General features: G+C 36.0%; 1 protein-coding gene across 9 annotated transcripts in view; it reads right to left on the bottom strand.

Annotated features, from left to right (window-relative positions):
• kcnt1b (potassium sodium-activated channel subfamily T member 1b) overlaps nucleotides 1–13,478 on the bottom strand; it is an 82,888-nt gene that overhangs the window by 17,540 nt on the left and 51,870 nt on the right. For all 9 annotated transcript variants that reach the window (XR_009649283.1, XM_060883708.1, XM_060883713.1 and 6 more), the window contains 8 exons: nucleotides 13,162–13,342; nucleotides 12,874–13,038; nucleotides 9,267–9,403; nucleotides 4,836–4,899; nucleotides 4,183–4,291; nucleotides 3,895–4,003; nucleotides 1,950–2,099; nucleotides 1,407–1,642 (listed from right to left, as the gene is read on the bottom strand). Coding sequence is in view for 8 of the 9 variants with exons in the window: in XM_060883708.1 (XP_060739691.1) it covers nucleotides 1,407–1,642; nucleotides 1,950–2,099; nucleotides 3,895–4,003; nucleotides 4,183–4,291; nucleotides 4,836–4,899; nucleotides 9,267–9,403; nucleotides 12,874–13,038; nucleotides 13,162–13,342 (1,151 nt within the window). In the remaining variant the exon portion in view is untranslated. The remainder of the gene's footprint in view (nucleotides 1–1,406; nucleotides 1,643–1,949; nucleotides 2,100–3,894; nucleotides 4,004–4,182; nucleotides 4,292–4,835; nucleotides 4,900–9,266; nucleotides 9,404–12,873; nucleotides 13,039–13,161; nucleotides 13,343–13,478) is intronic.

The raw sequence follows: 13,478 nt of genomic DNA, 5'->3' as shown, positions 1-13,478 counted from the left end.
ATGAGCTCTGTCCTACTACAGAGAGATGATGAAGTACACAAACAGGGAAACAGGCTACAAGCACTGAATGGTTCTGCTGCTTTAGGTGTGAACTAGTGTTTTGCTGACAAATATGTAGATCACACCATGTCAATCGAGTGAAAATGATTCGAATCAATAGTCCTAAAATGAATTTGGCTGAACCAACAACAAAAAAGGGTCTAAGCAGATGCATGAAACTGCATGGCTAGCTGTTTAAACATGCAAATAGAATAGCTATCATGATCATCTATACATATAACTAACTGGATAGATTTAAAAATGCTTTCCGGTGAAAGTCTGCTCATAGTGGATTGAACTACCTTCACCCAGAAAGCTGAATATGGTTGAAATGACTAGCAAAACAGTTTAAAAAAAGAAAAAGTACATATTTGCATAAATGTAAACATTTATATGGACATCGTAGAGCAGTGGCTTTCAATGTCCATCTGATAATCTGATAATCTGCACTTTCTTGTGTTCTCCCTCTTTCCCTCTTAATTTTTTTATACCAAGAGAGAACAACTACAGAAAAATGTGCAGTTCACTGGATAAGCAGGACTGAGAACCACTGTCATAGTCCAATGTCTCATGATGTCGTCATCTCTAATGCTAAGGAAGCCGCATGCACAGACTTACCATATGAAGTAGACTGATCGACTTTACCAAGTCAAAGAAAAAGAAACAATAAAAGAAAATCATCAGCCACACCATCTAACCACTCATGCAAATCTCAAGCAAACACCAGAAAAAAAATTAAATAGCTATACATCTTTGCAATTAAGCTACAACTATTGACAACTCTCTCATGTGGGCTTATAGATTTGTGCCTGCAGGGTCACAGGTGGTACGTCTGCAAAATTAACTGGTGTGACTGCAGACTCGCCACCAAAATACAGCTTTGAATCATAGTTACATATACATGAGGAGTTTCCACTCAATCTGTTCATCTGTTACAAACACATTCCTCTAATGATCCTAATGAGCTATGAAGCAAGTGTCAGGGTAGAAATATGGTACGATACAGATGGATAACCAGAACATGCCGGTTGAGCACAGATACACACGTCTGTTACAGTGACAACAGCAAATGTGGTCATTTGAAATACTGTACCCAACAAAAACTGCCTAGCTTGATAACATTAAGTTTTGTGTTCTAGCCTGAGTTCATGCCTGGTGAAGTGATAGAGCTGCTTATAATCTATTAGACCTCACGCACTGTAATTACTGTTACTTATATGTATAGATAATCACTGCACCTGTTCCTGAAGAGACTAAAATCACTGCAGGTCCCTCCCCATTGCCGGCCTGATCATGGTACACTCCAATAGAGGAGACATAATTTGACTGGGTGTGCTTATTTGCATGCCACAGGGCACTGCACTCACCCATGCTGGCTATGATGCTCTGCACGGGGAGGCGAGAGGGGGCGTCGTACAGACCAGGGACTGGCAGGCCCTTGCTGTGCTTCTCTTCCTGTTTAAAGATGAAGGCGGAGTTCTCCTCCTTGGTGATGTTGATGTAGTAGCAGGTGTCTGTGGCAGCCATGATGTGGCGGGGACCAGGGTTGAGCAGGATGCTTTTATTCTCTTCTCTTTTTACACCAATTAGGCAAACTCCATATCTGACACACACAGAACTGAAACTTTATAGTGCTGTATATGTAGCTGGAAATAAGTTCACATCATTTCAGTTCCCACAATGCACTTGTGCTTTGATTTATGATCACTTACGGCACACACAATTGAGTTTCAAATTTATTACATTTCTAGCAACCATGCAAACGTCTTCCAATTTTGTCCTACAGCACATGCATCATTAACTAACTCGTATAAAGAAGAATATTTTTAATTACTAAGCATCTTGCATTATTGCAAAGTCACACATTTTTAACAGATCTAACAGATACTCAGCAATCCACATCCACTCACTTTTTATGCGCGTGGAATGAGGCATAAGTAAAACTTTTCCCATCATACTCTCCGAAGAATTTGCTGTCCATAAGGCGGATGTGGTAAACTTCATTGCCTGAGCAGCGTCCGTATGTTCTCTGCCACTGTTCTGGAGACATCTGCCCCTCCCTGTAACAGCAACACCACAATACATCACACTGAAAAAACATCACACATGTAAAACTCCATTTAATCTGAGATAAAATTTTCAATATGCTACTGCTGCTAATATTAAATACTCTTGCTCTACATACACTGATTTCTTGAAAAAATCATTTAGTTTATTCTGCAACATTTATTTCTGTAGCTGAATCCTGAATTGCGCAGTATAAAGTGCAATATTCAGTATAAAGTGCAATATTCAAAAGTTTGCTCTGCTGTGTTGAACATATCAGTTTTACTTAATAAGAGAAAATGTAAAGCTTGTCAAGACCACCTCAAAACCTAATTCTTGTATCTGGACTCTCCTTTCACACACTAAACATTAAGCAAAAAGCTTCACCATATTGACAGTTAAAAGCAATGTAACAAGGTAAACTAGCAACTAGCTGCTAATAAGAGGATGTTATGGATATTGCTAATTTTTATTTGTAACATCACTGTTCATAAATCAATAAACACATCAACTCATTTTTCTGTTCAATTTTTTATGATGAATAGTTTAAATCTCATAAGCAGCTTCAGCATGTGCTCAGAAATAGAAATCTGACCATGTGTGAGAAGTAGCCCAGTGCTCAAGCCATGCTAGCTTTTTCAGCTGTTAGTAGGTAGCTACTTTTATTTACTACTTTTACATTCAGTTAGTCATTACTCAGTGATCAAATGTGCATGTCTAATGGTGACGGTTTTCCTGTTATCTTTTTTACCTAGCCATTTAAGTCTGATTATTGGGTTTAAAAATTAGAATTGATTGTAGCAGTTATATACAATGTTTTGTGTTACAATATTATTTACAATATCAATATATATTTACAATATATGTTATTTACAATATCAATAGTGTTACTGTGGAGAGGCGTGAATTATTTGCCCAGCAAGTAGCTCATTTCTCATTGCCCTGCTCAGCAGCAGCTAAACACAGTGTCAGGTTACTACATTACACACTGTAAGCCAACAATGTCTGACTTATTTTATACACACTTGTGCTAATAAAATAATTATTTTTTTATACTGATTCAAAATGTCTGATTTCCAGTACTGGTACTGTTAAAAGGGTTAAGTAACTACTTGTTTTTTCCTAGTGGTGGGAAGCAGGCAGCATTATAGCAACTAATTATGCTAACTTATCCACACACCTAATTGTTAGCTATATTCTTGGTAAATGGCTGGCTCAGGAACTTAGTAATCAGTCCATCTCATCCCCACAGATGATCACTGATCCAATAATGGAGTAGTTCCATTCACCCTGAACTGCCCATATAACTGCTTGTTCAGGTGCCAGAGAAGTAAATGTATTATCAGGACAAGAATCTTTATTTTTCATCACAAGTTTTAATTGATTATAATGAGTTTGTTGGAGGCCATTATTTGTCAGGCAGTTCTTTTAATGGTATGGATGCAATCTATATATAATCAGCTCTGGAATATAGGAGACAGTTCACAGCACTTTGTTCTGTGCTACTGCATACAAAGCAAAACCCCCAGAGTGCTATTATTGCTCACAGTAGACACGTGTCCAGCTGGACTCAAACAAATGAAAGTGTAAGTGTTAATTCAAGTGCAGCCGAGTGGACTGAGTGGATAGCAGAGGAAGCTTTCCTCACTAATGGCTTTTTTTAATGACATTAGTTCACAGAAAACCCCATTCATATTCAATTATGAGGTGCAATGAAGGTGTTTTTATCTTTTAATTAAAATAGCTGGAGTTTGAAGAGAAAAAGAATGCCTGACTTGAGGAGATTCAAACTGCTACAGATCTACTCACTGTCCACGTGAAGTGTGGACCAGGAGTGTAACCAGTGTGGATGTGGCTGGACACACGCAGTTCAGAGCCAGCATGGCATACTTGAACTCTTCTTCACACACCACATGATCTAATACATAAAAGACACACACAAATCACATACTGTATCAGCCATGATATTCAGCACCTTGCTATTGATAAATAACTCAACTAAATAACAAAAATTTTAAATAACTAAATTTTTTCATAGTAATACATGTAGTAATACATTCAGAAATTACTACATGTATGGAAGCTAGAAAAACTCACCAGCAAACTTCACATGGAATTTATTCTCAGGTTTAAGGATCTGTACATATAGAGGACAGTTTGGGGCAAAGTCCTTCACTGCCCAGGCTCGTAGGATAGTCTGATGGTCCTAAAGGTAAAAAAAAGACAATCTTCACCAATATATCTTGCATTTCTATAAAAAAGTAACAGTAGTAAATAATTTAGTATCCCTGGGCTTTGAACGAGGTTTGGGTTGAGCTACAAAAGATATTAAAAAAAAAAACTAAATAAAAGAAAAATAAATTATACATAAAGAAAAAAGAAAAAAAGGAAGGAGTTACTAATAAAAGGCTATAAACCTTAAAGTCACTTCTTCAGATCGGGGGAGTATCTGAATCCATCAACAGGAAGTTCAATTAGCACTGTCATGAGATATTGTTTGGACTCTCATTTGATAGCACTAAAATGTAACAAATATTCAGGCTAACATAACATTACAAAAATAAATCAAAAACAATACTGAAACTGTACCAAGAAACAGAAATCCTCACAAGACTCATCACAGTTCCCATCCCCAGTCATGTCAGCAGTTATACCAGTTATACATATACATTAGCAATTAGTCATACTGTAGGAGTGTGTGTGTCTGTGTGTGTGTCTGTGTGTGTGGTAATGAAGAGAAGTGTTATTACAGCTGCAGTACGGTCCACTTCATTTCTGCTGCTGAGAATAAAGCAGGCTTCTGCATCATCCATCCTACAGAAACACACGACAAGCATTTATCACTCCCACTATAATCTACATACACATGTAAAGTATCATGGATTGAAGAAAACAATATTAAAGTAGGGAGTCCTCTTATAGATATATTACATGATCCTTTCCCAATCCATTCTTTATTAGTTTGGCAATGGTTTGACATGTACTTATTATACATTTATGCTAACTCAATCACTCACACACACACACCCCAACACACACACACACACACACACACACACACACACACACACACACACACACACACACACACACACACACACACACACACACACACACAGACCCAAGCAGAAACAGAGACTACATTACACTCAACACAGTCAGGGCCAATTATCCCTTGATATTTACATCTAATGTTGTGTTATGTTTTTATGTTAAACACTTGTTCTCTTGCTACCCTCTTTTTTTCTCTCACTTCACAAATATTCAGGTTGTCATTTTACAGGGAAACATCAGCCCAGCAGACCCTGCCTTTATGAAAACGTAAAGGAACAGCTTGATCTCTTACTATTAGTGCTGACACTGGAGACTGAGAATCTCACAGATAACAAGCGCATGATTTTAAATCCACTTATATAGTGTACAGGTATCTTCCATATTAAACTGCGATTTGCCTTGTAGTTAGAGATATTGTCTTAGCTGTGCTGTAGAAAACAACCAAACAAAATGGAGAATTCAACAGCACTGCACTGTGAAAAGAAAACTAAATACACTATGGTCTGTCTTCATCTTTTTTCTGTTAGATTCATTGTTGTTGAAACATTTCAGATTTTTGTGTTCAGACTTATTAGAGAAAAATCTGTGAAAAATAAAGCAATTGTGAATTTATAAAAACTGTATGTTGATAGTTCTCCATTGATATACTGATAAACCACATTAATTCCACATAAATGTATTTTTTATTTATTAAAACATAGAGTTAAATGAGATCTCTGTAAATTTACAAACAAATTTATATGAAATTACAGAATCAGTGCTTCTTTTTACTATTAATTCTCAGTAATTGTATATGATTTTAAAATGTATTAAAATACTTGCATTAGAAATTAAATAAATGAATAAATAAATAAATATTTGTTAAATTACAATACATTTATGAATATGTTTTTATGTAAAGAGAAGTTTAATTTTCTTTAAAAAATAAATTATTGCAACTATGCTCACAATGTGAAAATCTATCAGGAGTGCCAGGGAAAACAGTGATAAATTGAAATTCCCCATTAAAAGCACCAATTTTATCTCTTGAGGGCTGAAATGAGTCGGCGTGAAACGGCTGTACACTCTGCTGCATCCTATTTACTTCAGTAGCTGTCAGAATGAGAGGCATTACAAAGATTCATTATGATTGAAAAGTATTGAGACAACCAACAGCAACCTCATTCTCACTTCCCCAATACAGACAGTCCATGTGGATTTGCTAGCAGTCCAGCTGTGGTCTATTGATCTCACCGAGCAAAGGTTTCTTACTTTGTAAAAAACAAACAATGTGCATGTCAATGGGAATTCTTCATGCTCAAAGGAAATAGCTTTTGGGGCTTTGGGGAAAGAATACATCAGTTACACTGACAGAAACAAAACTGCTTCATAGATTCAGTGTAAAATCTCTATGAGTATTTCTAGGTTTGTTTCCTACTTGTTTTTTTTTATGGTTCGAATCATATGTTCTTTGAGTTCCTTAATAAACATTGCAAATGTTTATCAAATATATCTAGTGTTTTTTAATAAGTAAACCACATATATAAGGATTAAACCTATTTAGACATTTTTACTAATTTCAATATTTCAGTTTTCTTATTCTATTGGCAGAAAATTGTATTTTAAATAACACACAAACAAAAAAACAAATAAATAACTTTCTAGAAATAAATGCACAAAAAATTATCTGCCAGTTGAATAAGACTAACAGCTTTACTAATCATATGTTTGATTTAGTGTCATATTATAAGTAGGAATACTATTAGCACGTTCAGCTAGCACTGCTCGACTGTTCCCACCATCTCTCAGGGGTAAGAGGTACAGTACTGTAGGTATACAACAAGACTCCTTTCTGTTCTGGCACCGAGGTGGTGGACTGAACTTCCTTAAGATATCCGAACAGCTAAGTCACTGGCCATCTTCAAACGACGGATGAAGTCCTTCGTCTTCCTGAAACATTTAAACTAGCACTTATTTTTCCCGTTTGTATTATGAATAATTAAAAAAACTCTAAATAAAAAACATGAACAGTGATTAGTTAGGCTGATGGTATCCTAAGTCTGTAACCTAGTGAACCCAGGGTTGATGTATTCATTGATACATCACATTTGTATGTCACTCTTGATAAGTATCTGAATTAGTTTAAATGTAAATGTAGAAATATTAGACATATTTGTCTATATTCAAAATCCAATTTTCCAATTTATAAGATATCATTTTCTGCAGTTCAGTACAAAAAATATTGTAGAAGAGCTTCAAAAATTGGCATAGTTTGTTAATTCTAGAGGTATTGTAAACATTAACCAGTGTAAATGTCATAGCAAAAGCTTTTTTTAATCACATGAATTTAGACAACTCATCAGATCCTAGTTCAGTGAGTTCAGAAAGGGGAGAAGTTTCAACGACTTTTTCATGTTATTTGCATATCTCTCAAGTCTCAAGGTTTACTCAACTTTCCCATGAGACTCATGTTTTTTTTTTGTTTTTGTTTTGCCGTGCCGATGCAATTCAGAGCTCTGAATGCAAATCTACCATTTTTTTTAAATTCAAAGCATACCTACTGTATCTAACTTCACCTTGTGTAGCTGGCAAATTCAATCTCCAGCTGTGGAGTTAAAGGTCATTTTGGACACAGACTAAACCTGGATCCTATTGATCTGAACAGACCAAAAATACAACAAAGGAGTTTGCATAGAGAATCATAACAAAATGCAATTAAAGTGTATAGATGTGATTTAAAGACTGAACCATCAGGAGTGTTGAACATTAAAATAAAGGTTGGTAGAAGAGTATGGAAACTGACACACTTTAAAATGTAGTTTTAACAGTGAAGGAAAGTGGTACGTTTGTGATAACTGGAAACCATCTACGCTGTTGTACAATACAGTGCACAAGAATTCAGACGCACACGCTCACAGCTTTCTTTGTTTTTGTTGAGATTATTTTTTGATACTTCATATCAGTCACATCATCAACCATTTCAACCACACAGTTCTTTTTTTTAGGGTTAGGTTGACAGATATGCATTTTAACAGATGGCATGGCTTGTTTTTAGTCATGACTTATATATAAATGACGTATGTATAAATAAAATAGTCATTAAAGGTTAAGCAACAAATGGTTAATATTATGCCTTTTCAGCATATAAGCTGCCTAGGGGGAATTAAGCATGGAAATCTAAGCAGCACTAGATAAACGTCTGGCTTGGAGATTAGACAAGGAGTGAAAAGAGAGCAATAGCTTATTGGTGCCACTTTCCAGACAGATTTAGTGTACACTGTATTTTATTCACTATATAAAAATCCACTATATTTTGTGGACACTTGATCTTAACGATTGACTGTTATTTACACAATAATTATATACATATGGCCAAAGGTATGTGTTCACTCCTGACCATTAAACCATATGATTCTTCCTCAAAGATTGAGGCACACAACTGTATACAACGTGTTTGTGACGTAAAGCCCATGGAAACATGGATTGGTTTGTAAGAACTCCCTCACTACAGTACCATGAATAATAGTTCTTGCTAGACTGTAATTCTTATAAATAAACAAGAACTCTAAATGTAGAATTATACTAGATGCTAGCTTTTCCAAAATTTCAGGACAAAGCTCAAATCATCCATTTGTAGATACCTTTCACACTCAAACTTTCATTTTCCAAACAGTCAAATAGGCACTCAAATGAGAGTCATGTGTCAAGAGTTTACATAAACCTTACTGAAAGTAAAGACTGACTCTACTGACTCATGATGTTAATACTGAAGAAATCTGCAGCACCTAAAATAGAGTTTCTTTTAATGCTTCTTAAGCCTGTCAACCATTCCTGTTCACCTGCATTTCAAAATCTATATGCAAAATCTGAAGCTTAGAGCGGGCATCATCATAAGCAACATCAAAAATAGTAATATATCATCAAAATATACAGAAGAAGCTTTGTTTGACAACTACATTGAATAAATAAATACATAAATAAATATAAAACTTGGTCTGTGACAAATTTGACAAAAATGGGCTTATTTTATAAATGATATTTCCGTATATGGCACTGATTATACGTGAAACGTTTCAGACCAAACAATATGCAAAATGGAAAATGTGCAAACTTTAGAATTTGCAGTTTCTTATGGAAGTGAGTCTCACTTGGCTCTCATGAGGTCCTGGTCTTTTAGTGCAGAGCCCTGCAGGTAGATGACTCTCTGAGACCACAGAGGAATCTGCAACACTCGACGCACTTGGATGTCCATCTCTGTGGGGCATAGGATGACCACATAATAATCCTGTAAAAAAAACAAAAACAAAAAAAACAAAAAAAACAATGCTTGATCAGGTACTTCTAGATAGAGACGTAACCAGTGATAAGAATACAGACTGATATCTGAGAGTTTACAGTACATCTATTATTTTGCTGTCATTCACATAGAAACTGCTAATAATCTGATTGAATAACAAAACTTTAGGCACACACCTTAAAACTCAGTGATTATAATAATCCATCTGATTGAAACATGATGGAAGATTAAATAGTAAAATAATTACTATTTGAACTGACCCTTTTATGACAGAAATCCAGTTATTGTTGTGAAAAGGCTGAACAGTCAGAAAAGGCTGAATTCAGAGTTGACTCACACAATCAGAGTGAGAACTTCATAAGGAAATTGTGGACTACAGTACGCTGAGCACCCGCTCTCTGTTTCTGATCTGACTGAGATGGACAGGATCGGGCAGAGAGTCCAAAAGAACTATATTTTATTCCGAAAATTGTTAGTCATTAATTGCTTTACTCTTTACTTATCTACTCTCTGTGTATTTGTGGAATGTCATTCAATGGAAATATTAAATATATAAATAAGACATTATTAATTCATTCCAGCAAGGCTATGAAAAGATTTTTTTTTTTTTATACACAAAGGAAATAAAAAGAAATTACATCTTAATAACAGACATTACTTACCTCAAGGCCTAAACTTTAGATAGTGTATTCTTGAGGGCACACTTTCTTTACAGGAGAGCAAATTTAATTAAGAAATTACCATTACTTTATTAACTTAACAACTCAAATTAGTGAACAAATCCATCCATCCATTTTCTGTGATGCTTATCGTGCTTGCTTGCTAGTATTATGAACAGGAGCTATGCTAATTCCTCTTTACTGCTTCTCTTTTTCTATCAATCCTGAGGCATCCAGAGATTGCACCAGCTCCAGTTGTGTTCTGTGTCATAAAGATTTTGGACCTTCATTGAGATAAGGCCAACCCTGTGAGGATCCTGAGGCATCCAGAGATCTACCAGCTCCAGTTGGACTCTGCTTCATAAAGTATTCAGACATTCTAACAGGAGATGCCAACAAAAACAACAACCTCCTAAACAATACACTATAATCACCCCCTCCTCAATCACCCACATGAGGATGAGGTTCCCTTTTAAGTCTGGTTCCTCTAAAGGTTTCTTCCACTTCCATCTAAGGGAGTTTTTCCTCACCACAGTCGCCTCAGTCACCTCAGGCTTGCTCATTGGGGAGAAATACAAACACATTTAAATATAAGTCTAATATTAATGTTTGTATTAAATTAATTTTCGTATAATATTACTTTTTTGTATTGTTTCTTATGTTCTGTAAAGCTGCTTTAAGACAATGTTTATTGTTAAAATCTTTAAACAAATAAATTTGAATTGAATTGAATTATCAAACATAGGGTCACAGGAAACCTGTCTGAACTCGGTGGACTCATCACACACACAATCACTACAGACAATTTAAAGACACCAACTCAGCCTACAGCACGTCTTTGGATCGGGGAAAACTGGAAGTACTGGGAGAGCATTCAGGCAGTAATATACCCCACCAACCGTAGAGATGTGAGGCAAACATGCTTACCTCTAGGCCATCCTGCTCACACAACCATAACATTCAGAAAATGTTCTGACTGTCAGGATTCAGCCCGGACTTTGGCCACGTGCATTTGTTTATATTTTGTGTCACATGTCTGCCCCACCCTTGTCTCTTCCTGCCCGCTTCTGCACACCTGTTCCTCATGTTTCTGAGTGTCTTGTCTATTTATTTGAGCCGTGTTGCCTTGTGTAGCGCGGAATCCTCTGTTGTCTTCTGTTTTGTCCTGTCTCCGGTCTGTGTCTCTGTTTCGTGTTTTTTAAGTTATTAAATCCCTGTGTTTGTTAAGCTTCCTGCATTTGGGTCCGTTTTTAACCCTGCCTGACACTTACAACCTAATATTGTTATCTGGGATGGTGGCAAACACAAATTTTTCTCTCCTTCTGTCTAAATGTAAACATGTGTAATATGCTGTGCTGAGATGCAGAAAACTTGCTAAAAATGTATTAGTCTGTATTAACAAATAGTTAATAAAATTGTAAAACAGCTTGTCAGTGGTGTGGCACCATAAAGGATACGTCTCTGAACTTCTGTTATATTACTTCTAATATATTTTCAGTATTATCATGTTAAAGGAACATCCATGGCCTTAATGGTCTAATAATGTGCCTTTTCTGAGCTTAAAAATACCTCAATTTTTCAAAGTAAAATATACATACGAACAGAATAAAAACCCCACCATGTGACAAAACCCACATTCTTCTCACTCTTATTCTGGTAATGCTGACCGTAAATTCAATTCATTCCAATGTATTTGCATAGCGCTTTTAACAATTCACGTTTTCTCAAAGCAGCTTTACATGAGTATAGAAGCAGAATAAAAGTCTATGTTTAAAATTACTTTACTATATATCGCTAACAGTTGAGAGGAGACGATGGCAAGGAAAAACAGATATGAGGAAGACACCTTGAGAGGAACCAGACTCAGAAGGGAACCTGTCCTAATTTGGGTGACACTAGACAGTAAATAATGTCAATGTAATGTTCTTTCTACAACAGATTGTAGTTGGTTTGAATTAAGTTAATGCTGTTCTGCATGTCCACATACATGACCATGAATATGCCAAGTGTAGGATGCACCTAAAAAGTTCATTCAAATGTGCAAACAGATTTACAGTTGTACAAAATATACAGTTCAATTCACTTCACAAAAGTGGGCCTTTGATAAGATGTTAAATGCAAACTGTTTAGATCCGACAGCTGAACACAAATTAGGCTAAAAGCACACTACACAACTTAAAAGCGCAGATGAACATCATAAATAACACTTTTTATCTGAATGCCGGACACAGAGCTCTGCTGCCTCACTTGCTTTAAGTGACTCATTTTCTCTTTGAAATTAATGACACTTCTTTAAGAGCTCAGCTTGACACAGGTCATCATCATCCTCAAGATCTCTGTACAATGTTACTTTCAGAAAAATAGCATTAGGGACTTAGGGGCAAATGATGATTAAGAGGATAAATAATGTAGATTATATAAAATAAAAAGTGCACAGATAGACCTGTGCACTTTAAAACATGCTAAATTATGTGAACTTATTTTTTCTCTTTTTTTACTCTAATTGGTATGACCAAGATATTGAACACAAGTTAATACGTTTTTAAAAATGAAACTTTATGTAATCCAGTTGAAGCAAAGCATACCTTCAAGTTGAGCTTTTATGTTTGCGGGTGAATCTTTTCTCTCTCTCTCTCTCTCTCTCTCTCTCTCTCTCTCTCTCTCTCTCTCTCTCTCTCTCTATCTATCTATCTATCTATTTATCATTAAGGATACTCCTCCCTGTTTATTTGTCATACATCACTACACAACTTATGTAAATAACTTCACACTATAATAGCAATTTGTTGTTTAATTTACCTGCAGTCTGGGATGCGCATAAAACTCATTGAGGAAGTCCATGAGGAGGTCAATCTTGAGTGAACTGACACAAAGGACCACATGTTTTTCAGTCTGAGCTCGATGTCTGCTGTAGTTACCGCCTGACTTCTGCCTCTCCATCCACAGATACGCTAGCTCCTCAAACTGTACAGAAAGACGTTAAAAAGGCTGTAACAACAAATGAAGCCACAATGTCCCACTGACACTGTAGACCAGTTACAGCACACATGTGACAAGTTCCTCCAGGTACATGTGAAATTGTCCTACCTGTAATGGGAGAACTACAAGCGCCACACATATCATGATGACCACTAGTAGCTGAGAGGGCCAGATTTTTGGTGTGACATCACCGTAGCCCACAGTGGAGAAGGTGACGATGCAGAAATAGACCGAATCAAACAGGGAAAGATTCTTCCCTGCTCGCTCTAGGTGTTGAATCCCACAGGCCCTAAATATTTTGGAATCAAGCGAAGCCAATCAAGTCTCACCATTAAAAATGATTACAGGCCAACATTTTAATCAGCAGTAAAAATGCAGAAATCAAAATATCAAAATAATATCAAATAATATATTTGCTAAAGAGC

This window comes from Tachysurus vachellii, chromosome 12 (genome assembly GCF_030014155.1).
Source record: "Tachysurus vachellii isolate PV-2020 chromosome 12, HZAU_Pvac_v1, whole genome shotgun sequence".
NCBI lineage: Eukaryota > Metazoa > Chordata > Actinopteri > Siluriformes > Bagridae > Tachysurus > Tachysurus vachellii.
This window is presented reverse-complemented; position numbering and strand designations above follow the sequence as displayed.